This window comes from Psittacula echo (genome assembly GCF_963264785.1).
Source record: "Psittacula echo genome assembly, chromosome: 13".
Classification (NCBI taxonomy): Eukaryota; Metazoa; Chordata; class Aves; order Psittaciformes; family Psittacidae; genus Psittacula; species Psittacula echo.
In genome coordinates, this window is record NC_137749.1 from 13,915,900 (window position 1) to 13,942,319 (window position 26,420).

The 26,420-nt window shown below is 58.2% G+C and overlaps 3 protein-coding genes across 5 annotated transcripts; 1 reads left to right on the plus strand and 2 right to left on the minus strand.

Annotated features, from left to right (window-relative positions):
- Positions 1–762: 762 nt before the first annotated feature.
- Positions 763–14,924, minus strand: SF3A1 (splicing factor 3a subunit 1). The gene is made up of 16 exons (XM_080628726.1): positions 14,736–14,924; positions 12,820–12,932; positions 10,892–11,096; positions 9,843–10,100; positions 9,127–9,201; positions 8,475–8,625; positions 7,442–7,635; positions 6,713–6,830; positions 6,436–6,621; positions 5,979–6,100; positions 5,551–5,793; positions 4,289–4,499; positions 3,400–3,554; positions 2,635–2,736; positions 2,354–2,425; positions 763–1,395 (listed from the first exon to the last, which is right to left on the minus strand). Exons 1-16 carry the CDS (start codon positions 14,799–14,801, stop codon positions 1,294–1,296), a joined length of 2,373 nt encoding a protein of 790 aa, XP_080484852.1. The 5' UTR covers positions 14,802–14,924; the 3' UTR covers positions 763–1,293.
- Positions 14,925–15,346: 422 nt separating this feature from the next.
- CCDC157 (coiled-coil domain containing 157) lies at positions 15,347–20,977 on the plus strand. Of its 2 annotated transcripts, none has more exons than XM_080628796.1 (10): positions 15,347–15,685; positions 16,531–16,735; positions 17,321–18,011; positions 18,095–18,172; positions 18,444–18,634; positions 18,745–18,900; positions 19,402–19,570; positions 19,873–20,012; positions 20,474–20,532; positions 20,618–20,977. In XM_080628796.1, exons 1-10 carry the CDS (start codon positions 15,438–15,440, stop codon positions 20,874–20,876), a joined length of 2,196 nt encoding a protein of 731 aa, XP_080484922.1. In that variant the 5' UTR covers positions 15,347–15,437; the 3' UTR covers positions 20,877–20,977. The 2 variants fall into 2 exon arrangements, with proteins under 2 accessions (XP_080484922.1, XP_080484923.1); XM_080628797.1 differs by having other exon boundaries at positions 16,531–16,702; positions 17,324–18,011.
- Positions 20,978–21,580: 603 nt separating this feature from the next.
- RNF215 (ring finger protein 215) lies at positions 21,581–25,164 on the minus strand. Of its 2 annotated transcripts, XM_080628880.1 has the most exons (9): positions 24,906–25,164; positions 24,278–24,406; positions 23,974–24,045; positions 23,810–23,895; positions 23,344–23,398; positions 23,125–23,229; positions 22,289–22,405; positions 22,078–22,215; positions 21,581–21,957 (listed from the first exon to the last, which is right to left on the minus strand). In XM_080628880.1, the coding sequence occupies exons 1-9, from the start codon at positions 25,158–25,160 to the stop codon at positions 21,826–21,828; spliced, it is 1,089 nt and encodes a 362-aa protein (XP_080485006.1). In that variant the 5' UTR covers positions 25,161–25,164; the 3' UTR covers positions 21,581–21,825. The 2 variants fall into 2 exon arrangements, with proteins under 2 accessions (XP_080485006.1, XP_080485005.1); XM_080628879.1 differs by having other exon boundaries at positions 23,810–24,045.
- Positions 25,165–26,420: the final 1,256 nt, after the last annotated feature.

A 26,420-nucleotide genomic window follows, 5' to 3' on the forward strand; every position in this document is an offset into this window, starting at 1 on the left:
AGCCGCTCCTGCAGCACCTGTCCATTAACTTGGCTGCTGTGTCTGTGGATCAGCCTGCAGCACAGCTCTGACTGAAGCACAGGATCTCCACAAGCCCAAGGTGGCAGCTGCACAACACGAAGCACAAACACCTTTTCCAATAAAAATCTAAATTCAGAGCAGCCTTTCTGCCCACACACACAGACAGCAGCGCTTGTGGGCATTATGTTTACACCTAAAGCATAAATCAGAGCATCACAGAAAGAGAGTGCCAGCGCCTCAGCACCCTCACAGGGAAGAGCTTCTGCCTAAGAGCTCATCTCAGTCTCCCCTCTGGCAGGTTCAAGCCATTCCCCTTGGCCTGTCCCTGCAGGCCCTTGTCCAAAGCCCCTCTCCAGGTTTCCTGCAGCCCCTTTAGGCACTGGAGCTGCTCTCAGGTCTCCCCTTCAGGAGCCTTCTCTTGTCCAGGCTGCCTCAGCCCAGCTCTCTCAGCCTGGCTCCAGAGCAGAGCTGCTCCAGCCCTCGCAGCATCTCCATGGCCTCCTCTGGACTCACTCCAACAGCCACGTCCCTTTTGTGCTTTACATTGAGGAGTAACTCTGGATCACCAGGGGAATTTTAACCAAACCCCTGTCTTGCAGCCAATCCTGGAAAACACAAGAATTTCCTACAGTAAACAACAAACCCCAATGTACATCCCTGCAGCCCCTGCAAGTGCTCTGAAGTGCGGCACAGCTCCATCCACATCACCAAACCCTGAGGCACCACAGAACCACAGACGCCTGCACCAAGAGGTGTTTATTAAAACAAACTGGAGGCTCTACAGAAGCAGCAGGAAGCTGTTTTAACACACACAGATCCAAACACTCCTGCACAGGGCGGGTAAGTTTCCAAGTCAGGGTCAATCTGAGAGGCTCTTGCAGAGGGATCCAAGACAGGGAAAGAATAAGGGACTTGGCAGCTGTGTTGAGAAGGAAGAAGCTGTCAGGAAAAGGTGAAGTGAAGCAGCAAGCAGCACTCAGACAGATGATGGTCAGTGTAAATCCCTCAAAGATGGATGTACTGAGCTGGGCACCATCTCAGTGTTGCTTCGAGAGGGAATTCAAGCAAACCATCAAACCCTAACAGACCAGGTCAGTCCATTTACACATTTCAGGGCTCTACTAACTTCTTCTCTCTCCCAAACACACAGCTCAGCATCTGTCTCATCAAATCAGAGCAGTGGGAGTAGCCCCTAAAAGGCTGGAAGACTCAGAGGGTTGGGGTTATACGAGTGGCAACACAGCCACTTTATGCCTCTGGGTTCCACGGTTCCTATTTCTTTCTGCCTCCTCTCTCTTTGAGGGCCAGGTGGATGAGGGAGCCACTGGTCATGTTGTAATAAGCCAGAGAGTTCGAGTCCTTGATGAAGATGCCCTGAGAGGAGGAGAAAAAAAGTCAGTTAAAGAACTCTTAATGCTGCCTTCCCACAAAAGCCCAGAGCCAAAGCCCTCCCGGCCATGGAGACGGGACAGGGGGTGACAGAGCAATGCAGGCTTTGGAAAAACCGGGACAGATCCCAGTGTTTTGGAAGAGGGGCACTGGAGGAGGTGGGGATGCAGGAACTGACAATACAAACCAGATACCTTCACACACACAGTCACCATCCCAAGTGAAGTTATGTAGAACCACAGAATCCCAGCCTGGTTTAGGTTGAAGGGACCTTAAAGCTCCTCCAGCTCCAACCCCTGCCACGGGCAGGGACCCCTTCCACTGGAGCAGCTTGCTCCAAGCCCCTGTGTCCAACCTGGCCTTGAATGCTTCCAAGCTTCCTTTCTCACCAAGGGTTAACACAACATCTGCCCACAGACGAACTCCCAAGTGTACAAAGGTCAGTGCTCAGGCAGCAGGTTGTGCCTGTGCGTGACTGGAAATGAGACCCCCCCTGCAGTCCTGTGTCCAGCTCTGGGGCAACAACACAAAAGGGACGTGGAGCTGTTGGAGTGAGGCCAGAGGAGGCCTTCTCAGGGCTTCCAAGTTATTCTCATCCACCTTCCCAAGCACATACCACAGGTCTGCAAGAGGAGACTGACACACTGAACTATCAACCTCCCCCAGTAAAAGAAGAGGCTGACTTCAGAGAAAGCCACCAAGCCCAGAGGACTCATTTGCTGCAGCAACAACTCAACAGTCCACTGATGCCACCTATTCAAAGCTAGTCCTGCTGTCCTGCTGTGCAGTTCTGTATCCCAAGGTGCTGCACAGCCGGGAACATCAATGCCTCGGCTCCCTGCAGCACCGCAGTAGGTGCATTACCAACTTCTTCTGGTAAAAGTCAGTTTGTGTGTGAGAAAGCACTGCCATAACAAGCACCATTTCAAGGGCTTCAACCCACCTCATACTGCAGCTTCTGCTTCCCAGCTGGCATCCCTGTGGCCTCGTGGATCTTCACCTTTATAACAGACACCTGGGGAGAAGCAAAGAGCTTGTTCAGGGGGGCTTCCCTGTTGTATGAGTGTACCCACTGCTCCCCACACACACCCCCTCACAGGAGGATACAGCCTGGGGAGCATCCCGAGGTTTACAGCTCCCACCATCAGGTCAGCTGCTGCTCCCCAAGGGAAGAGGCTCAGAGCACAGGGAGGAAGGGGGCAGCCAGGTCCATGTGCTACGTGCCTGGTCCGAGAGGGGCAGGGTGAACACCAGCACTTGGCCGTTCAGCTTCCATTCAGTCTTGTCCTGCATGTTGGGAACCTGGACTTTGACCGTGACCGGGCCCTGGAGGAAACACAGATAATGTCTCAAGGTGAGGAGGCTCCGCACCGCGATAGCCAAGCGCCAGGCACAGTGTTTGCTCCCAAGACCAGGCACTATCTTCAGCTCTCAGTAAACATATGCCTCAATGATGGGAAAAAGCCTTCACTGCTCCCAGAACAAAGCATTCAGCTGGATTTCTCTCAAGCCTCTCTCTGCCCAGGCACCACAGGCACTCACAGCCCTCCTGAAGGACTCAGGACAGCACATGCTGATGGCAGCCCTCAGGAGAAGGTTCAGTGTAACACCCCGTCCGTGTTGTTAGGGAATACTCACATCACCACGGTCATGCTGACACTGAGATATTGAATCTCCTTCCACCTCCAGCTCAGCAGTTCTTAAAACCTTATTAGCACCTTTAGCTCTTCTTTGCATTACCATAAACCCACCTCTCCCTGCCCTCAAGTGCAGAAAGGCACCATCCCCACACGCTGCTGGAGTGCTGTATCACTGCTCCCAGCAAGGCACACAGCAGTTTGGGAATGCCAGCACCTCAGGAGGTCACTCCCTCATGCACAGCAGCTCCTCTCCATGCAGTGAACTGGCTTCGCATCCCTGTGGGGCTGCAGAGCCCAGGGGGTCAGCACTCTCTGGTGCTTCTCTGTGAGCAGCCATACACTCATGTACCTTGTTCCTGCGCAGGAACTCCTCCTCTGGGATGAGGCTGTCCTCGCTCTTCAGCTTCTTCGAGACCGGTTCATCCTCCATGGGTGGAGGAGGGTGCACAGGAGGCATTGGTGCCGGGGAGGGAACCGGAGCCACAGGAGGAGCAGGAACAAAGGCTGGAAGGGGGCAGAGGGACACAACACAACGTGCGGTCAGCACTGAGACACAGCAGGCACCCCCCATACAGAAGCTCTCTGAGCAACCAGCAAGGGCTGAAAATAACCAGAAGTGTGCATGGAGGAAGTTCACACAACCAACAGCAACACGCAAACTTCAAACATCAGAACTTTCATAGAGGGAAACAGGCCAGGAAGAGACAACAAGCAGCCAAAGAGCTTCCTGCAGATCCTGCAGAAGAGCAAAGGCTCCAAGCTGGACAGACAGCAGTGCCAGCACCTCACTTTAAGGAGAAAAAGAAGAAAAAAGAAGGGGAAAGGGAAGAATTGCCTTTTCCATTCTGCTTTTCAACTCTGAAACACCTAATGTTGTGAGGAAAGGGGACAGGTAACACTTTTCCCTCCCTTCTGCAAGGAGCTGCAACACCCAGCGAAGTGCTGGCAGATCCTCTTCACCTTGGGGCCTGTTGGGTGTTTCCCCTTCCCCTGGGCAGGCTCCCGGGGACACAGCCACCAACCAGTGACACCCAATTCACTCTCATGCTGCAGGAGGAGTTTTGAGCCCCACAGCAGCTGCTGTGAAACAGGTCACACCAAACACCTCCAAACTCTCACTGATGGAGTCTGCGGTGCCACCTAGACCTCTTATCCCAGGCACCAAAGGCGCAGAATGGAGCTCAAGCCCATGCTGACCAGGACTGAGTTGCTGCTGAACCGGCGCACACTGAGCTTACCTGTTGGCACGATCATGGGGGGTGGGCGGGGGCTCATGATGGGGGGAGCAGAGGGGGGCATGGGCACCACGTTGATGCGCGGGGTGTGGATGATGGGTGGCATCGGGGTGGCGATGACAGATCCCGGAGGCAAACGGACCACGGACGTCATCGGGGGCCGAGGCATGACGGGGACTGCAGAAACCACAGCAGCACGCACGGGAGGGGGCATCTGCAGGGAGACAGGGTCACTTCATCAGCAGGAATGTAGAATCAGAGAAAGCGCTGGGCTGGAAAGGACCTTAAGATCATCCAGTCCCAGCACCGTGCCATGGGCAGGGACACCTCGCACTACAGCAGCTTGCTCCAACCCTCTGTCCAACCTGGCCTTGAACACTGCCAGGGATGGGGCAGCCACAGCTTCTCTGGGCACCCTGTGCCAGCGCCTCAGCACCCTCACAGGGAAGAGCTTTTGTCTTACATCTAACCTGACCATCTCCTGTCTCAGTCTGAACCCATCACCCCTTGTCCTATCACTGCAGTCCCTAATGAAGAGTCCCTCTCCAGCACCCTTGTAGCCCCCTTCAGACACTGGAAGCTGCTCTGAGGTCTCCAGCAGCTTCTCTTCTCCAGGCTGAACGGCCCCAATGTTCTCAGCCTGGCTCCATACAGGAGGTGCTCCAGCCCCTGCTCATCCTTGCAGCCTCCTCTGGACTTGCTCCAACAGCTCCATGTCCTTCTTATGTTGAGGACACCAGAAGTGCACACAGAACACACAGGAATGCTGGGGGCTGTTCCCAATCCCGGCTAAAATAACATGGATTTCTGCTGGCCTAAGGCTTGCTGGGAACCTCAGGCCCAGGTTGCCTGTGAACAGGCTCAGGAGCCTCATTAACAAATGAGATGGTTCCTCCTTCCCTCACCACCCTGGGTGCCACTTTCAGTCAGGCAGCAGAACCCCTGGGGCAGGGAGTAACCCGGAGCAGCTCTTACCTGCAACTCCTTTGGTTCTGCATCCTGCCTGTTTACACCTAAAACAGGCCCCCACCCTCCCTGTGCTCTCCGCCTCCCCCTGCCCAGCTGCTCACATCTTTCTGATGCCTCTAAGGACAAACCACTCCACCCGAGTCTTGTTTCCCATTTTTAACAGCAGGTTCAACATTCTGATGTTTCCAAATGAATCTTAAACTGCCCCTAGGTCTGTTCATAACCTGCTGTTTATAACCCTTAACCTTCATCAGGACTCCCTTCTAACCATGGCCTTTGAAAGCCCAAACACTCACTGTGGGGGGACGAGGCACAGATGTGATGGGCTGAGCACTAGCAGGGGGATTTGATGCTGATGAAGGAGGGGGTGGCTGGGGTATCTCATTGGGTTTGCTGGGCCCAATCTTCTCCTTGCTGTCATCTTCTGGCACCAGGCCCTTGGCCTTATGGATCGCTTCAATCTGCTCTTGGAGGGTGATATTGGCCTGAGCAGCCTGTTGTGTGCGGGCCATGCTGCCCGAGTGGCCATCCCAGGTCACCTGAGAGGACAAAATATATCAGAATAAGCCCAACCCCAGCCTGTCCAGACTGCAATGTGAGCTGCAAAGACATCAAGAGAGCAGTCTGACAGCAAGAACACAGGTCAAAAGACTTGTGTGTCTCTGAGCATACAGAATACTACAGGAACCTGCTAAAACCAAACCAACACTAATGTCCACCCTACCTTTTCCTCTGGTTTCTGGATTTCCTCTTCACCAATCTTTTTACCAATGGCAGTCTCTTCTACACCAAAGATATCAGTACGGCGCTCTGCCAGCTGCTTCAGGCTGCTTTCAATGTCCAAACCTGCAAGCAGCAAGAGAAGTTATCATCTCAAGTGACAGAATCAAATGCGACCAAGCTTCTGCCAACGACCTTTATGGTACCTAATGGCAGTCTCTTCAAGAGACTGCAACTGCTGCTCAGCAGCAGCCTATGCTCTTTGCCTTTAACTTCACAGAAAGGCTTTGATGGACTGAAGACAAATGTAGCCACATAACCAGCATGCTGAGAACAGCAGAAAACCACATTTAAGACGGGCCTTATCAGAGAGAGCTGGGGGAGAGATGGGATGTGCTAAGAGTGCACAGAACTCATCCAGGAGCTGGGGTTTGCAAACCAATGCTCTCCCTGAAGCTGACCTGGGGCATAGACCTCATCATCACTCTGCTTTTCCCGGATGGAGCGGTCGCGCTGCTCCAGCCATCGAGGATCCAGGAGGCCAATCCTCATGTGCTCCTGCATTTTACTGGCAGGAATCTTCTCTCCAGTGATGGGGGAAACAAGATACTCGTCTGGAGCTGGGGCGGGTGGCAGCGGCTTTGAGGCTGGAAAAGAAGAGCACAGTGTTGAAGCAGCCTGGAAACAAATGCTTTTGTGGTCAGTGAGGGAGAACTGATCCTCACCAGCCTGACTTACCTTTGGGATCATAATCCTTCCTCACAATGACCTGGTCTGGTGTGGGAGGAAGAGGCGGTGGCATCGGCGTTTCTGGAGGAGGAGGAACCTTCTGACCTTCATCTTCATCATCTGAGCCCTTATTTAAACCAAACGCAAAAATGACAATCAAGTTCCAGCAGTCAAATACCCACAGACAACATCTGGGAAAGGCATAAACATCCTGTGCAGCGCTGGAAGAGCTGATGCTGCAGCTGCAATGAGACAGAGCTTCTCTGCCTCTGACACCCACAGTGGTTCCTCTGGATAAATCCCAGTTCAGCAGACTCAGAAGAGGAAGCAACAACCCCTCAGCTTCCACATTAAAGAGCAGAGTAAGCAGGGGCTTATGGTTAACCCTGCTCTTGTTCCTTGTGACCACAAAACAGCTTAAACAGTGGGTGGAGGAAGAGTCTAAAATGAGTCATCTTTCAGCATTCCAGACTGCAGAGCGTGGCCTGAAGGCTTGCTCACAGGAAGATAAAATCCACACCATGAGGTGACAGCACCACTGCATTTCTCTGTTGGAGAAATCATGTTGTTCATGGAAACATGAAAAATAGCATATTCCAGCAGAAACAGGTTGGTCTGAAGTTCCATCAGAGAGAAATCTCATTTACTCAAAGAACTGAGGAACTTCTTACAGTGAAAATGCACCAAGGAGCACACAAACTTTATGGGATGAAAGTAATGGGTCTGTTGGGTAGTTACCTCATCCATATCCTGCACTTGTGTGTCTTGATCCAGCTGGGCTGGGGGCTCATCTGTTTTCTCTTGCTTTTCATCTTCCTCATCTGACTCCACCTCCATCTCCACCTCCTCACTTTCCCCAAACTTCTCGTAACGCTCCTGGATCAGGATCCGAGCTCCCAGCTCTTCTGGAGTGGTGGGAGGAGGGAAATTCCCTACAATGCAGAAAACAGAGCTCCTGTTTCTCTGTCCCACTTCACTGCTCCATGCACAGACAAGTATGAACCTCCTGAATGAAAAGAAGTTTCTGTACACAGCAGTGGCATCAAATATCTCCTTGGAGCCAAGGTATATAAAAGAGAAAGGATGGAGCCTATCCAGACCAACATCAGCATGACACGTGAAGATGAAGGTACTTATAGGTAGAACTTAAGAAGTACTTAGGAAGAGAAGGCTCCAGAGAGACCTTAGAGGAGCTCCAGTGCCTAAAGGGGCTGCAGGAAACCTGGAGAGGGGCTTGGGACAAGGGCCTGTAGGGACAGGCCAAGGGGAATGGCTTTAACCTGCCAGAGGGGAGACTGAGATGAGCTCTTAGGCAGAAGCTCTTCCCTGTGAGGGTGCTGAGGCGCTGGCCCAGGGTGCCCAGAGAAGCTGTGGCTGCCCCATCCCTGGCAGTGTTCAAGGCCAGGTTGGACACAGGGGCTTGGAGCAAGCTGCTCCAGTGGAAGGGGTCCCTGCCCGTGGCAGGGGTTGGGACTGGAGGAGCTTTAAGTTTCCTTCAACCCAGGCTGGGATTCTCTGACAGGTGAAAGTGCTGCCAGAAAGTGCAACAAGTTCTGCTGTCCTGGTGGAAGTGGTAAAGTGGATACTAGTGCAGTCCTGGACCTAGTTCAAGGGGAAGGATACTGACTGGCAGAGACAACCCCAGCCCTGGTGTCACTAGAAGGCTTTCCCCACATCTGTAAACCCTGAAGTCTGCCTAAAACCAGCACTTCAGGACACAGCACCTGCTCAAAGGGAGCAGAGTTTTGTAGAGGTTACAGTGCTTCAGTACCTTGCTCATTGGGCTGAAAGTCAACAGTTTCCACCACCACAAAGTCATGCCAGTCGATTTGCGCATAAGCCACACGTTCCTTTTCTTTCTCCTCCTCTTCCTTCTTTCTCTCTCGCTCCTGGAACTTTGCCCACTCCACTCTGTAATACACCTGCATAAGCAAAGCACGCACCAAATGTCAGACAAGAGACACAACACAGTCACCTCTACAGCACCTAAAGGCTCACGCTACCAACCCTTTCAGGGCAGTTACACAGGCAGTATTCCAGAGGCCTGGCACGACAAAGAACAGTTACAACCCTGTAATTCCACCTTTCCAAAGGAAAAGCCTCACTGTGATGAAGACAGAAGTCAAAGTAATAAAGAACAACCTGGAAGGACTCCAAGTGACTGAGGGGTCACAGTGAAGTTGTCTGAGAGTGAAACATTCTGCTCAAAAAAGCTTCATGCAGTTCCTAAGCCTCTGCTGCCACCCCTGGCACCAATGGTAGCCAGTAAAGGCAACTGCAGCACCCTGTGTTCAAGTGGCTACAGAGGAAACACCCATTTTATTGACTGTGTATTTGCATTTGCTGCCAATAAACCAGAAACACACGAAGGTGAAACATTCAAAAGATCAGTGAAATGCTTCTATACATTTCCCAGGCATTACCTGATCAAGGACTTCCTTGGGATTTTCAGCCTCCTTCTTGAGTTTGAGGAGCAGACCTTTGGGTGGGATCAGGATCTGAAACACATGACACAGGACAGTTGGTGACAGTTCTTTTTGCCAGAGCCTCCTTAAAAGCAATTAATCTTCTTTCCTCAGTGATAAAAACACCAGCAGATCCCTGTTGCGACATTCCAGTTATTCTACTGCAACCCTCTTGTTACCTATCCCTCCTGCTTGCACTTGAAAATATGCCCTTCCTGGCTTTCCAGCTACGCTCTGTATTTAAAAACCCACAGCTCGTACATTTCAGTAGTGGCTGGTACATTTAAGTAACAGCCCACTGTGTTCAGCACCGCACACTGCCAGCCATACGAGATATTCACTCTACTTAGAGTGGGATTTAAAGGAAAGACCCATAGAATCCCAGCCTGGTTTGGGTTGGGAGGGACCTTAAAGCTCACTCAGCTCAACCCCCTGCCACGGGCAGGGACCCCTTCCACTGGAGCAGCTTGCTCCAAGCCCCTGTGTCCAACCTGGCCTCGAACACTGCCAGGGATGGGGCAGCCACAGCTTCTCTGGGCACCCTGGGCCAGCGCCTCAGCACCCTCATGGACCTACAGATGTTTCCAGGCTGGCTGCTTTGCAGCGCTTCAGTAGCCTCCAGAACCCAGGACTGCTGCTGAGGCTTGAACCTGGTGGCTGAGCTGCCAGGGTACCTTGGTGTACTGCTCCACCAGCTTCGTGAAGTAGTTGAAGAGGCTGTGCTGGGGGCGAAGGAAATCAAACTGGTAGTTCCTCTGCTCCTTCTGCATCAGCTGCGTGAGGAACTGCCGCCCGTTGCGTGCCACGAACTGTGCCGTCAGCTTCACCACATCCAGGTCGAAGGCAGAGATGGAGGGAGGATCCGCAATGAACTCGAACTCTGGAGGAGGCTCTTTGGGAACCACTGTCTCCTGGATCACCTGGGCCTGCACCTGCAGAGCAGAAGGACATAGCTCAGGCACTGCCCTCAGGAAATCATCACCAAACACTTGAAGAACTCCTTTTGCTTTCAGCTGCTGCGGGAAAGCAACACCAGAGATGCTGGCAGCTGCAAGGAGGAGGAGGAGGAGGAAAGCTGGTACCACAGGGTGCATCTGGACATCTAGGTTTGGGCCTACTGTAAAACAAGCATTGCTGCACCAGCTAACAAAGCTGGAAGCTGCCAGGACGTTGCTGTAATCCTGCAGGATGGGCAATGCCACACAGCATGACTGCTGGGTGTGCAAAGCATGTGGAAGACATTCAGCCAGTGCTCTCGTTCCAGCCAGTATAGAAAAAGCACAGCTAGGCAAGACTAGCAACACTTTGCATCCCACATTTTAAGGGGAAGTTGATCCTTCTGGCAGGAAAAAAGGAAATGTTTCTACAAGACAAGCCCAAATTGAACAAGACTCTAAAAACTTGCCTACGGTAGGAGTACTAAATCCATCCAATCTGAGCGATCACTGGTGTAGGTACCATGTCAGTCAACACACATTTGTCATTAAAAAGGACCAAGTAGAACAATAAATTGGTTCTTTCCCACCCAACTTTGAGTTCCCAGCAACTGGGGGATGCCCATCTGCAGCAACCAAGTCCTAGACTCTGAATGCAAAGGGATCACTGCTGGCTTTCTTGCAGATGTGTAACCAGCTCCTTGTGTTTCAGACCTCCTGCTTCACATCAGGCTGTGGGTTACCAGGGAGAAGTCAAAGTTCTGTGCCTGAGTGAAAGGGACACTTACCTTCTGTGGCAGCTGCTGCTGGGCAGTCTGCTGCTGCTGCATCACCTTGGGAATAGCAGCCGAGGGCTCCTGGGCTTTGCCCTCTTTGAACTCACTGACTTTGTGCCGGTAGTAGGCATGGTAGGGATCGTTGGGGTTCAGGAAATTGAACTTGGGGTTGTTTATCTCATTCTGGCGAATTCGAGCTTCAAACTCTGGCCCATTTCTGGGGAGGAAACAGAGGAATTGTTCAGGTGAACAGGCATCAACTCCCGGGTAAAGGTCTGTTTCTTTTACGGTAAGATGTGTTCGTGCATCAGCCCCTCAAAGGACAATTTCCTCTCTTGCATGGAAGGAGTTCACCTCTAAGTAACTCACACCCACCAGCTCCGCACACACGAGTTAAAGGCACTTGTCCTGATTTAGTCTGAACACTTCACAGGGAATGTTTCTTCAGACAGTTCAAAACTCAGCAGTGTTCCACAACCCCATCTGGCCACGGACAAACAAAAGGCCATTTACTGGACTGACAGTTTATGGGATGCAGTTTACAAGTTACTTCCTGACCAATCTGCTCTACTCACGAGCTTTTGGGACCAGTTTCACTTGCAGAAAGTTCATATAAGGAAAAAAGTAGGTAAAGAGCAGCCTGTGCAGAGGCTGAGTGTGGCAGGGTTGCATTCATGGAGCCCTAAGCTGAGGTACCATCCATTCCTCTCATCCATCTATTTGGGGGCACTTGAGCCAGAGCATATTTCTCTTCACATCCTCTGGTTACCTCCAAGTCTTGTTTGGACACTCCACCCCTTCCAAAAGAGGAGGTCTTTACAATACCAAAAGATAAACAGCCCCTTCCCTATCCTCACAGAAAGCCAACGCTCCCTGGCAGCACTCAGAGATCAGTTACACAATAAGTGCTTTTGTCCAGAGCAGCAACGAGTAACTCCCTTGAACCCACAGTGACAAGTGGCCCTTTCCAGTGACGTGACAGCACAGTGTGTGGCTGCTGGATGCCATGGAAGGTAAGAATGAGCCAGCTGAGGGGTGGCACCTCCTGTGGTACCCACATGCTGCCAGGAGGACCAGGATCCAACCCCCTAAGACCTCACACAGCAATAAGCCAGAAATCAGATCACGGAGCTGCTGCGAGGGCTGGAGCAGCTCTGCTCTGGAGCCAGGCTGAGAGAGCTGGGCTGGGGCAGCCTGGACAAGAGAAGGCTCCTGAAGGGGAGACATGAGAGCAGCTCCAGTGCCTGAAGGGGCTGCAGGAAACCTGGAGAGGGGCTTGGGACAAGGGCCTGTAGGGACAGGCCAAGGGGAATGGCTTGAACCTGCCCGAGGGGAGACTGAGCTGAGCTCTTAGGCAGAAGCTCTTCCCTGTGAGGGTGCTGAGGCGCTGGCCCAGGGTGCCCAGAGAAGCTGTGGCTGCCCCATCCCTGGCAGTGTTCAAGGCCAGGTTGGACACAGGGGCTTGGAGCACCCTGCTCCAGTGGAAGGGGTCCCTGCCCATGGCAGGGGTTGGAGCTGGCTGAGTTTTAAGGTTCCTTCAGTTCAAACCAGGCTGGGATTCTAGGAATGATGCCAGTCAGCAAATGGAAGAAGCCCACGAGTCAAATTTATTCAGCTTTTAGACTCCTCCCTACATTTGAGATCCACTCCCACCAATCACTGTGCTGGTGTCCACACATCACAGGAGATCCTGCCCTAAGGGAGCATCACACTTTCCCTGGAGGAACCTCTCTCCCTCTGGCTCTCAGGGCAGTGTGAGATGGGGCTACTGAGCTGAGCACAAACAGGGGTGGGATTTAACCCGAGGCTCACCACACAGGTGAGGAGCCTTCCCACAGGACTGGGACCTCCTTCAGCTTCCAGAGCTGCACAGCCACTAGCAGCAAAGAGGAAAAGCAGGAAAATCCCTGGAATTGTGAGCCAACAGCAGTGTCCATTACCTGGCTACGAAGCTGGCAGTCTTGTCCACAATATTCCTGACTTCTGGAGGAGGGTAAATAATTCCAACCACAGGCTTGGCTGGGGCTGCTTCCTCTTTCGGCTCCTCTTCTGGCTGTAAGAACAAACAATATACACACATTTATCTGGTGCTCTGGATAGGAGCTGGCACAGAGCTGAGGTTTGGATTTAGTACGGAATAACGTTGGTAACACACTAGTGCCTCCCAGCTCCAGCAACAAGCCAAAGGGAAGAACAGGGCCACAGGAAAACGTCTTCATGGTGCTTGCAACCAGTGAGGATGCTAAATTCAGACAACCTCAAATCAAACGTGTGCAATCAAAGCTCAAAACAAGAGAAGGAACTTCAAATACTTGTGAGCAATGTGTGTGTACCAGCACCAGGGACTCAAATGAGCCTAGATGGCTGGAATCCTGATTGCCAGGTGGTTGATCTCCATTGCTTCCCAACTTCACTGGGAATAACAATCCTAACACAGCTTAACTGCCAGAGGGGAGGCTGAGATGAGATGTTAGGAAGCTCTTCCCTGTTCTGCATCCCCCTGTTCAGTGAATGCCAGGTCAGAATGAGATATTCCAAGCAAGCAGCTCCCGAGGCCACTGCCCTCCTTAGCTCCCAGATCCCGGAGTTCTTCCCAACACAAGGCTCTGGTTTAACACTCCCATCCCACAGACTGCCCTCGGCTGCTCAGGGTGGGTGACAACGTGGCTGCTTGCCCAGAGCACCACAGGAAGCTGGAGAGGAAGCCAGGCCCCTCCATGCAATCAAAACAAGCACTCCCGGTGCTCTTCCTATCCCAGCCTTGATCCCATGTAGCTTTAGGAATGGCAAGCAAAGAGGAACACCTGGAACACTCCATGTGGGAATAACAGCACTGCCGTACAGGCTGGGAAGCTTGGAATGTTCCCAGAGGCCTGGAGGACCACAAGAAACTAGAACCTGAATGATCAGGCCTCATTAAACCAAATAGAGCTTTTCATCCAGGGCAGCTGCATCAAGAGCTGGTTCATAGAGAACAGCTCTGCAGGGCATTGTTCTCAGGGTAATTCCATGAGGAACCAAATTATGATCCCAGAACCCTCCTTGCAGACGGCTCTATCCTCTGCAGAGCAGCAGCTCTTTGCAGGACACTGATGTTGGTCCCCCTTCCTCACCAAGTGACTTCCACAGGAAAAGCTGTTACAAGAGAGCAGGTCTATGGGAAACGTTTATACCCTTAACAGGGGAGTGTTCACATTCCAATCAAGCCACTGGCCCTGCACAATCCCCATGGCTCCAAGGCAGAAGGGGTCAAATACAACCTTAACAGAGAGTGCAAGGTGAAACGTGCCATAAGGAGCTGTAGTTCTCATCCCCACTTGCTCTGAACACCATCTTGAGGAGCAGGATAAGGCAGCACCACGCTGAGAGCTGTTTTCACTTAAGCACCCCTCTGAGCTGCCCATGGGCACGGGGAAGCCGCTGGGGTTTATCTGGAGGAGCCTCGCTCTTCCTCGTGTGCGTCAGGATCAGCCATCGGCTCGGGTCCCCGCAGTGGCTCATGGCACAAGCGCTGACGCTACGGTGTCAAACCCAGCCAGAGCAGCAGCCCCTGCCCATGGGAGCTGAGCTCCCACTGCGGGACAGCCGGGAAAAGCCTCCCGCTGAGGTGAATGGGGCTGAGACAGAGGAGAGCGGGGCCAGGCAGTGAAGCACAGCGAGGCGGGGGGGGTGCGATCCCTTCGGACACTCTTCCCGCTCCCACAGCGCAACCATCGCCTGGGTCCCGCAGGGAGGCCTCCGGCCTACCCCCGCAACCAACCACAGGCGGGCCCGTGCAAGAACCCCGAGCAGCCCCGGTACGAAGCCCCCGCTCCCAGCGCGGCCTGTCCCCCCCCACTCCCCCCGCGGCGCGCACCGGTTTGCTGTCGGCGGGCGGCGCTGGCTGCGCGGGCGCCATGGCCTGCACGGGTCCCGCGGGCATGGCGCTGCGCTGGGGCGGCGGGAGCTCCCGCTGCGGGGCTGGGACGAACGGGACCGGGACCAGCTGCACCGACGGCAGCGGGCGAAATGGCGGCCGGCGGCTGCGCTTCGCTGCGCCTGCGCGCCGGAAGTGACGATAAGGCAAACGGACAGCGCGGACAACCGGTGTGTGCGGCGGCTGTGAGAGGATCAGTGCGCATGCGTGATGGGAAGGGAGCCCTGAAGGAGGTGAGGCCCGCAGCGGGGGGCGTGGCCTGTGCTGGGGGTGTGGTCCTTGTTGGAGGCGTGGCCTGTAATTGGATGATGGCCATGGGGGCGTGGCCTGAACAGGAGAAATGGCTTGTGATTGGGTGGTCTGCACTGGAGGGGGGGGGGCGAGGCCTGCGGTGGGTAGTGCGTTGCCTGTGATTGGGTAGTCTACACACGGAGGGGGCGTGGTCTGCGGGGAGCGTGGCCTGTGATTGGTTAGGCTGTACCGGGGTGTGGTCTGTGGGGACCGTGGCCTCCGTTGCCATAGCAGCGGCCGGCGCCTATGTGTTTCCCGTGTAGGCCTCGGCCCGGCCCCGGGGCCCCCTTCCCGTTTCTCCGGAGTCCCCCAGCCCCGGGGCCCGCTGTGCTTCTCCCGTCCCCCCCGAGCATGGCGCACCTCCTGGGCCACCCGGGCTGCATGGAGAGCCTGCGGGCCGACCTGCGGGACCTACAGGCCGCCATCGCCGACGTGTCCTCCCGGGCCGGCGCCGTGCGAGTCCCCTCCTGGAAGTTCCCGGATCAGGTGTCGTGTGAGCTGGACGTGGCGGCGCTGCTGGAGCGGTACCGATACAGCCCGAGCGACCCCGAGGTCAGCCAGCACGGCCACGTGGTGCTGCTGGAGCTGCTCATCGACAGGTACCGCCCTCCGTGTCCCCCGGCGGGGTGTCCGGGGTGTCCGAGGGCTCTGCGGCTCTGCTCCGTGATGAGCAGTGTGCTGACACCTCATGGCCTCATGCTCCACAGCTCTGCTGGTAAACCCCAACGCCTTGCCCTGCACAGAGCTCAAATGCTGCCTGCAAAGGAGCAGAGCGAGCGCTGGCACTGCTCTGCACAGGGCACTGGGTGGATAGGGGCGGGCTCCTTAAATTGCCTCCAGAAACCTTGGAAACCCCTTGAGTACAGCTGAATATCCAGGCCAGGGAGGCAAAAGCACCGTTTGCAATGAGGGTGAAGTAAATACAGCTCCATTTTAATAGGGGAGCCCTTCTTGCAGAGCTCTTGGGTTGGATATCAGCAGCATGGGTGATGGATTTCATATGGATGTGTGTCATATGGATATCATATCTGGGGAGACCTGAACTGCAGGCTGACAGCTGCAGGAGTGCTTTCATCCCCCCAAGTACTGCTCAGTGGAGTGAGTCAGGCTGAGGTGGGTCACAAGAGAACTGCTGCACCCCCAGAGCGTGAGCAGCAGCTCAGGGAGGGGATCCTGCCCCTCTGCTGTGCTCTGGGGAGACCCCCCCTGCAGCCCTGATCCAGCTCTGGGGCAGCAGCACAAGAGGGACGTGGAGCTGCTGGAGCGAGGCCAGAGGAGGCCATGGGGATGCTGCGAGGGCTGGAGCAGCTCTGCTCTGGAGCCAGGCTGAGAGAGCTGGGCTGGGGCAGCCTGGAGAAGAGAAGGCTCCTGAAGGGGAGACCTGAGAGCACCCTTCCAGGCCCCTTTCCCCACTGCTCTCAGCTGTGCTCTGTTGCTGGCCCAGGCTGCTGCTGCTGCTCCAGACCTTCACAGGCTACGCAGAGGAGCTGCTGAGCGACCGAGCGGTGCCGCCGACGCGGGCCCTGGCCCCTGGCATGTCTGCAGGGCTGACCGTGAGGAGGTACTGGTGCTGCATGCTCAAACTGGGAGCCTTCTACCAGCAGCTTCTGGCCGAGGTGGGACATGTGGGGGCCCTGACAGCCCCCGAGGTGAGCACAGGGTCACAGAAATGGCTCTTGCATCCCCTTCCATGACTGGGACTGTGCTGAGGTCCTCCTCTGAGATGCCTGTGAGCACTGACCCATGTGTCAAACCACATCTGTCCCACACCATCCCCTCCCTCCTCTAACCACCAAACCAGGATTCTGCTCCTGGGAAAGCCCCACAAACACTCCTCTGGCATAGCCGGAGGTGTGACAGAAGGGCCGGTCTCAAGAAGGGGAGCAGGTTTCATTGCTGAGCTCCCTGCTGTGACACCACAGCTCTGCCAAGGCTGGGAAGCTGCCTGGCAGCTGGGAAAATGTAATCCCCCAATTCCCCCTCATCCTGCATCCGGGAGGGGGAGGTAAATTCATTTTGCCCCTTATCCACGTGCTTTGGTTGTGATGGAGCACTGCAGTCAGTGAACACGAGTGCTTGGTGCTGCCCTCCTGGAAGCTCTGGGCTCACTGCCCCTTGGTTGCACTGGTGCCCTGTCCCCACACTTCACACCTCTGTATCTGGGCTCTTACAGATCATCTGCAGCCAACACGGTTTGATGTGAGCCCTGGTTTGTTCTGTGCTCTCTCCACCAGAAGAAGGCTTCCAGGAAGGAGAGCCCTGCACTGCCCTCCAGTCCCCAGGCTGGGACCCCTGAGAAGGAGCCCCCAAAACACTGCTTGCCCAATGGAGTTCTGGAGTCAAGATCTTCTCGAGACATTGCCCCATCCACTTCCCTGTGCCTGCCATCGAGTGTGCTCACACCAGCCAGCGGTGCCCCGGGCACTTCCCTGCCCAGAGCTGCCCACAGCATCCCCGTGCAGCCAACTGGGACATCCCCGGGACCCTGTGCCACCTGCACCAGCATCCAGGGCTGCCTCCACGAGGTGGGCAAAGCCATCACCAGCATCTGCCAGAGCCAGAACATCCCCTCGGCCCTCAGCAGGTTCCAGGAGGTGGTGGGGGACACAACAGGGAGAAGGACCCTCTCTGCCACAGATGTGAGCTACTGGGCCTCGGAGCAGAGCAGGGACCTGTCCCGGATCAGCAAACACCTCCAGATGCTGCTGCAGCAGGTCCAGCCGCTGCAGGCTGAACTGCAGGCGTCGGAGAAGCAGAGGGAGAAGCTACAGAGGCAGGTTGAGGACATGGCCTGGCTGCTGCAGGTAGAGAGGGACAGCCGTGTGCAGCAGCAGAAGGAGGCTCAGGAGAGCCTGGAAGCAAAGAACAAAGAGCACTTAGAGGCTGTAGGCAGGCTGGAGAGGGCCAAGGACGACCTACAGAGAGGTACAGTGGTGTTCCCAGTGTCCCCTCCTTGGTCTGAGGGTTTTGAGGAGCTGTTTCATTACTGAAGGCTTGTGCTGCTTTAGGAGCGGCTCTGCTGGAGGAACAAGTCTCCACCTTGAAGGAGGAGCTGGCTGGGAAGCAGGCAGCTGTGCAGGAGCTGGGTAAGGACCCCAGGGGCACCCAACTGATGTATCCCACCCCCTGCCAGGGGCTGTGGAGGCTGTAGGTCCCTGAAGACACCTTGTCCTGGAGCTTCTCCCACCCAGCCTGGTTTGGGTTGAAGTGACCTCAAAGCTCATCCAACCCTGCCACAGGCAGGGACACCTTCCACTAGAGCGGGTTGCTCCAAGCCCCATCCAACCTGGCCTTGAACACTGCCAAGGATGAGGCATTGACCCATCTTTGGCCAATGAAGGTGCTGTGTGTCCCCAGAGACCGCCAAGGCCACCTTGCTGGAGGAGATGAGGACCACAATGGTGGCCAGGAGCCAGGTGCTGGCGCTGGAGGAGAAGGTGCAGCTGCTCAGCAGCCAGCAGGAGAGCCTGGGCCAGGAGCTGAGCACCACCACCACGCAGCTGCAGAAGGAGAAGGCCAAAGTGGAGAGCATGGAGAGACACCAGGAGGTACCAGTCCAGCTCCCCCTTGCCCTGGCAGTGGGCTGAGCCCCTGGGTGCTGCTGCCCAGCACCACGTGGGTGCAGCAGCAGCCCCGGTGCAGGCTCCTGCCCCTGCAGTCCCTGCAGGCCAAGCAGAGGACGCTGCTGCAGCAGCTCGACAGCCTGGACCAGAAGCGAGAGGAGCTGCAGCTCAGCCTGGGGGAGGCTGAGGAGGACAAGGCCCGGCTGCAGGAGCAGCTCCAGGAGAGCCAGGAGCAGCACAGGCAGCAGCAGGTCAGTGCTGGCACCCAGCACCCCCGGGGGCTGCCCTGGGGACCCCTGTGCCTCCGGAGGGTGTCCGGAGCCACCCCCTGCCCTGTCCCACATCCACAGACACAGCTTTCCCAGCAGGATCAATCTGGGACAGGGGATGACGTGAGGGCCGTCTCCTCCCGGAGATCCCTCAGCCCTCATGCAGGGAAGTCTCCACTGGGTTCCTCCATGGCCAAGGAGCAGAGGGAAGTGACTCCCCGGGCTGCTCCCGTGTCTCCAGCATGCCTGCTCCTGGATGTGCACTGTTCTTCATGGCTGGTGCTGCTGCTTCCAGCTCACACAGGGACCTTCCAGCTAAATCCCTGCCCACTTCCCACCGTCATGGGGCATCCTTACCACCTAAGGAAAGGAGGATGCTTTCCCTGGGGATCCAAGTGCTCCCACAGGACTCCCCCATGCTGCACCATCCCGCGGTTCAGGAGAGCTCTCTGCAAACCTCAGCACCTCCTTTGTACCACCCAGGAGCTGCTGGACGCGCTGCAGCAGGAGAAGCTGGGCCTGGAACGGGCTGTCTCGGGGCTGCAGGAGAACGTGTCCAGGCTGCAGGAGCAGGCGCGGGAGCTGCAGGAGCGGGAGCGGCTCCTGGTCTTCTTCCCTGAGCTCCACATCCCCACTGAGGCACAGTTTGAGAGTAAGGGAGCAGGCTCCTGCCCTCAGCCTGTGCCCGGGCTCACACAGGATTATCTGAACAACACCCTCTGTGCCACTCACAGCCAAGCAGGGCTCAGCCCTGCGCTGTGCTAAGCCCATCTTAACACGCTTCCCAGCACAGGAACTGCTGATCCCACCTCCAGGCTGGGAGATAAAGCTGGGCCAGGGCATGGACAGGGCTTTGTTTGTCTGCATGGGTTCAGCCGTGCTGGTGCTCGGGGGCAGGAGAGCTGCAGCCTGAGCCCGGGCTCACAGCACAAGAATGCTGTGTTTTGGTTGCAGGCACCGGGAGCTTGACTGAGGACATGAAGAGGCAGCTCCAGGCCAACAGCATCCGGATCGGGGTGCTGGAGCAGGAGAACGCGCGGCTTGGCGCTGCGCTGGGCAAGGTGAAGGTGGCTGCCCAGGAGGGAGTGCTGAAGGTGAGGATGCACCAGCCAGGGTGAGCTGGTGCCATGAGGAGAGGGTGTGAAACCCAGCACCAACCTATGGGCCATGGCGCTGCACCCATCCTCTGGGGACTACCCATGCAGGAAAAGCTTTGGGTAGCAAAAGACCAATCATAGAATCCCAGCCTGGTTTGGGTTGGAAGGGACCTTGAAGCTCCTCCAGCTCCAACCCCTGCCACAGGCAGGGACCCCTTCCACTGGAGCAGCTTGCTCCAAGCCCCTGTGTCCAACCTGGCCTTGAACACTGCCAGGGATGGGGCAGCCACAGCTTCTCTGGGCACCCTGGGCCAGCGCCTCAGCACCCTCACAGGGAAGAGCTTCTGCCTAAGAGCTCAGCTCAGCTCCCTCCAGCAGCTCCATGTCCCTCCTCTCCATCAGTCCCACTGGAGCTGATCATGGTGGGGAAGTTTCACCCCTTCTCTTCCCTCCCGCAGCTCATCCCGCAGAGCCAGCTGTGGTCCCAGCTCAGCCAGTGCAGCAGGGACACTGTCAGGTAGGACAAGGGGTGAGTAGGACCCCAAAGGAGCTGGGGACCTTCCCCCTTCTTCCTCCCCTGTAACTGCTCCCACCACCCACAGGCCGTCGAGCAGCCGGGAAAGCACAGGAACACAGGGACACACAGGGACAAAGGGACACGCGGGGACACTGGGATGCACAGGCGACACCAGGCAGCGAGTGCCCAGCAGCCACCGGGCAAAGCCACCCTGGGCAGAGCCCATGGGCAAGGCCGGATGCTGTCCGTTGCCTGTGGCTGAGGGCCTGGTGCTGAGCCTCCCTGAGCCCCGAGGCAGAGCCCGTCCCCTGTCCTCTCCCCGTGCTGGTGGCCACCGCCGATGAATAAATGCTCCTGAGACTAACACAGAAGTGAAGAGCTCAGCACCCAGCCCCTGCCCTGCCCAAAGGACACGGCCTCATCCTGGGGCCCCTTCCCTTGGGAAACCCACTCCTGGCCCATCCTCTTGTGCCTCCACTGGGACTGGCCAAGCTGCTTGGAAGAGGAAGGCTGGGGGTGAGAGGAAGCTGAGCCCCTCAGCCCATGGAAGCAGCTCTCCCTGTGCTGCTGGCACCCAGAGGGGCCGGGGACCCCTGAGCAGCCCAGGGAGGGCATCAGGAACCTGGTGAGCTCAACACAACACACAGCAGCCTCTCCTCACTTCCTGTTTAATAGAGACCAGTGAGTGCCAGCCCCTGCGGCACAGCCGGGCCCGGTGACACAGGGCCCCACATAGGGTCCCTGCAGCCCCTTCGTGCCCTCCCTCATAATAAGTTAGTATAAATAAAGCACTGGCCCTGCCCTCGGTGGTGAGGCCCCCAGCAGAGCTGGCACCCCGCAGAGTGGCACCCAGCACCCCACGATGCAGGGGCCACCCCACCGCAGGCACCCGTGAATAGAAAACAAAAAGAGACCTATAAAAGTGACCATGAGCAGGGAGAGCACAGCCCTGCCTCTGCACCCCCCCACCCTGCTGCACCCATGGGTGCCCCTATTCCTTTCCCAGCACCCACTCCCCAGCCCTCCTCACACTGGACCCCCCCCACCCCTCTACTCGTGCTCATTCAGGGGAGCCCCCCCGGATCCTCTTTTGGGGTGTGATGGGCGCTGAGCCCGTGCCAGCAGCGAGTGCTGCTGCCCATCACCCCTTGCCCTTCCCTGGAGCACCCATGCGTCCGTCCCTGGAGCCCTGCCACCAGGCCAGCTAGCTCTCCGGGCAGCAGTTCCCTGCAAGGCAGGGGGATGGAGGGGATGGCATGGGGAGCAGGGGGGGCTCTGGTTCCCCCCCAGCCCTCACCCCCGTGGTGGCGGTGGGCTCTCACCCAGGATGTTGCGCTTGCAGAGGGGGCAGGTCTGCTGCAGCAGGAGCCAGGGGTCCACACAGTCCCGGTGGAACTCGTGGCAGCACGGCAGCACCCGCAGCCACTGCGCGGAGGGACACGGACGTGAGCGGAGCTGGGCCCCGGCAAGCAAGGGCAGCCCCAGCGCCCGGGGTGGCAGGAGCACAGGCAGCCCCAGTGCAGGCTCCAGGCTCCCAGTGCCCACCTGGCTCTTGTGGAACTGGTCCAAGCACACGGCACAGCTATCGATCTCGCAGGCGCGGCTCCGCAGCGCTTTGCCGGGGTGGTAGCGCCGTGTCTTCAGCGCCGAGAGCCGCCGGTGGATGAGCTGCTTCAGGTCCAGCTGCAGGGACAGCAGAGGTGAGAGCCTGGCACCCATCACCCCGGGGAGGAGCAGAGCGTGGAGACATCCCAACCTCAGCATCCTGCTCCGATGGGTCCTGCCGCGACTGCCGCTGGGCCTGCACGATCACACCGGTGCAGAGGAGCAGGGCGATGAGCAGGATGGTGTTCCAGAGCTGCTGCAGGTACTTCTGCAGGGACAGCACCGGTGAGCGAAACATGGAATCATGGAATGGTTTGGATTGAAGGAACCTTAAAGCTCATCCAGCTCCACCCCCTGCCACGGGCAGGGACCCCTTCCACTGGAGCAGCTTGCTCCAAGCCCCTGTGTCCAACCTGGCCTTGAACACTGCCAGGGATGGGGCAGTCACAGCTTCTCTGGGCACCCTGGGCCAGCGCCTCAGCACCCTCACAGGGAAGAGCTTCTGCCTAAGAGCTCAGCTCAGTCTCCCCTCGGGCAGGTTAAAGCCATTCCCCTTGGCCTGTCCCTACAGGCCCTTGCCCAAAGCCCCTCTTCAGGTTTCCTGCAGCCCCTTTAGGCACTGGAGCTGCTCTCAGGTCTCCCCTTCAGGAGCCTTCTCTTGTCCAGGCTGCCCCAGCCCAGCTCTCTCAGCCTGGCTCCAGAGCAGAGCTGCTCCAGCCCTCGCAGCATCCCCATGGCCTCCTCTGGCCCCGCTCCAACAGCTCCACGTCCCTCTTGTGCTGCTGCCCCAGAGCTGGATCAGGGCTGCAGGGGGGGTCTCCCCAGAGCACAGCAGAGGGGCAGGATCCCCTCCCTGAACTGCTGCTCACGCTCTGGGGGTGCAGCCAAGCACACGGGGGGATCCCTCCACTCCCATCCCCACCATTGCCACTGCCCCACACCAGTAACCGGTTACAGGAGGAGCCCCCGCCGGTGCCGGAGCCGTACCTGGACCTGTGAGCTGTTCTCCCCGGTGCAGATGACCCCCTGCCACTCCCCGTAGAGGCCCCCTCGGGAGAGGCCGCAGGTTGACCACAGCGTGAGGGTCACTCCCTGCAAGGCAGGAGATGGCATTGCTGGTGCTGGGTGCATGGAGGGGAGGAGGAGCCCATCGGTGGCGGAAGTTCCTTCCCTCCCACCAGGAGAGGGGAAGGCAGACCAACATACCAGGTTCTCCAGCAGCACTGCCTGGTACGTGATCTTGGCTGTCGCCCGGAGCCCCCTGTGAGCAAAAGGCAGGAAGAGTCAATCCTTCAGGCACAGCAGGATCCGACTGCAGCACCCCAGCACTGGGAGCATCTCCCCCCCCCATTCCCAGAGACACGGGGGACTGAGAAACACCCAGGGGACTGCCCTTGAGCAACCCTGCACAACCGCTTCCCCCCAGTGCCCTGCCACAGCTTCCCCCCATGACACCACAGCAGCGATCCGCACTGACCACGTGCAGGAAGGCTCGAGGGGTCCCATCACTGCAGTGGTGGGGACAAGCACTGACAGCACCAGAGGTGCTGGTAACCCACCACGTGGGCTCTGCACAGGTCAAGCTTGCCCCCAGCCCATGTGCTGTGCATGAGGACCCCGGGCGGCCCGGCCAGGCAGGGAGCAGGACACAGCCCCACCGCCGCAGCCATACCGCAGCAGCGCTCCCAGCAGCCTGGTGACGTTGTCCGAGGACTGGATCACGATCACGGGCTTGGCAAGAAGCTGGGACACGTCCAGCTGCAAGCAGAGAGGGAAGCAAGAGCCGTGAGCAGGGCGCGAGGCCGGCGCGGGGAGCTGCGGGCAGGACGCCCCTACCTCCCGGATGGCGTTCTGGTTCAGCGCCAGGATGAGCAGGGCCGATGCCCCCAGCACCAGGGCTCGCTTCATCTGCGGGGACAGGGCTCGGGCTCAGAGGGCAGCACAGGCAGGAGGACGGGCAGCGGCCTTCCCCCGCCTCTCATCCCGCTGCAGGCAGCACCCAGCGCCCCTCTGCCCTGGTGAAGCCTCACACGGGACCCACGAGAGGCCGACCCGGGAGCGCTGCCAGGGCCCCCCCGACGGCCGGGCCCCCCCCATGCGATGCGGAGCAGACACCCGGAGGAGCCCCGTGCGCTCGCACCTTGCTCACGACGGCGGTGGTGAAGGACTCCTCGCGGGCGCCGCGGGGCAGCTCCGCCGGCTCCTCGCCCACCGGCACCACCCCGATCCAGCTGCCGGCAGCGCCCAGCTCGGGCTCCTCGTCCCCAACCTGCACCAGGGAGCACAGCACCAGCCCCGGCACCCGCACAGCACCGCCGGGGCAGCAGCTGCGGGGGCACAGCGGGCAACAGGACCTGTCCCCGGCCCCCCCAGTGCCCCCCACATCTCACTGCTCCCCCCATTGCCTTCCCAGGGATCAACCCCGCCTCTCCCTGGTGCCCGCTCCCGCCGGTGCCCACAGCCCTCCCGTGCCCGGATCCCTCCAGTGCCCAGATCCTCCCGGTGCCCGGTTCTCCATTCCCTGCTGGCCAGTTCTCTATCACCCGGTGCCCGGTTCCCGGTCCTCCCGGTTCCCCAATGCCGGTGCCCGGTTCCCGGTCCTCCCGGTTCCCCAATGCCGGTGCCCGGTTCCCAGTCTCCCCGGTTCCCCAATGCCGGTGCCCGGTTCCCGGTCCTCCCGGTTCCCCAATGCCGGTGCCCGGTTCCCAGTCTCCCCGGTTCCCCAATGCCGGTGTCCGGTTCCGCTGTGCCCGGTTCCCGGTGCTCACCAGCAGCAACCGCCCGCGGATCTCCTCCTGCTCCTCCTCGTCCCGCGGCCCGGCCCGGCCGCCCCCCGCGCCCAGCACGGCACCGCGCAGCGTGTAGGAGCCTCCGGGCCCCGCGGCCGCGCTGCCGGCGCCATCCCCCGGGCCCGGCCCCGGCCCGGTCACCGCCACCTCCACCCGGGCGGCGGGCGCAGGCCCCGGCCCGGCCCGGCACAGCGCCAGCAGCGGCGCCAGCAGAGCTGCCCGCACCGCCGCCATCGCACCGCCGCGCCCCGCCCCGCAGCGCCCCCTGCCGTCGCGGAGGACCGTCGGGGCCGAGAGCCGCCGGGGGGCGCCCGAGAGCGAGACCAGGAATGGGGCTGGGATAAGGGAACAGGGATGGGGGACAGGGGTAAAAAGGACCGGGATGACAGGGATAAAAGGGGCCGATATAGGGGAGTGGGGTAAGAGTACTGGGATAAAGGGGATCAGGATAAACGACCGGGATAGGGGCAGGAACCGAGGATGGGGACCGGAAGAGGGAAGAGGATATGGACAGGAATATGGATAGGGACAGGCATCAGGACTGCTCCATCCCTATCTGGGACTGAGACAGGCACGGGGAGAGGGACAGGGACTGGGATGGGCACCAGGAGAGGGACAGGGGCAGGGATGGTGCCACACTGGGGGATGTGGACCCCATGGCCCCGCTTCCCTGTGGGGCCCATGAGGGCACGTGGGGACGCACAAGGACACGCGTGCACAGGGACACGCACAGCCCCGCACACATGTGGGGCACCCAAGCCTGGGCTCACCCCAACACCCGGTACCCCAAACCCCCCCGGTACCCGTCCACTGTCCCTGTGCCAGCAGCTCCAGCAGTGCCGCCACGGTTGGCCCCGCTGCAGCCACGTGTGCCTGGCACATGTGCCAGAGCAGGATTCCAGGGGGATTATCGGCTGGCCGGGGGCAAGGACCATGGTGCGGTGGCATTCCCGGCGGGACGGGCCTGGGTGTGTCCTGGTATTCCCGGTGCTCCGAACCGTGTCGCAATGATGGAGGCTTAATCTCAGCGCTGGAGCCGGTTTAACTGCACGGCAAAACATTCCCATTGTTTGGCTCTGCTGTAAACAACAGGCCGGAAACCTGTCCGGCTCCGGAGCTGGGCCAGGAAAGGTGATCCCCAGTGTGGGATATCCAAAATGGGAGCGTGGGGCACTGCGGCTGTGAGCATGGCCCCATGGAGGGGACACACATCGTGGGGTGGGAATGGAGCTGTGGAGTTATCCATAGGTTCATGGGATATGGATGGCTCCATGAGGCGGTCACCGCTCCGGGGGACGCAGATGGCTCTATGGGGCACGCATGGGTCCAAGGGACACAGATGGCTCTATGGGACACGCATGGGTCCAAGGGACAGACACGGCTCTCAGGGACATGCATGGCTCCACGGTACATCCATGGGGCCACGGGAGACACACGGTCCCCTTAGCCCCATCCCCCTGTGCCCCCATCCTCTCCATACCCCTATCCCCTCCT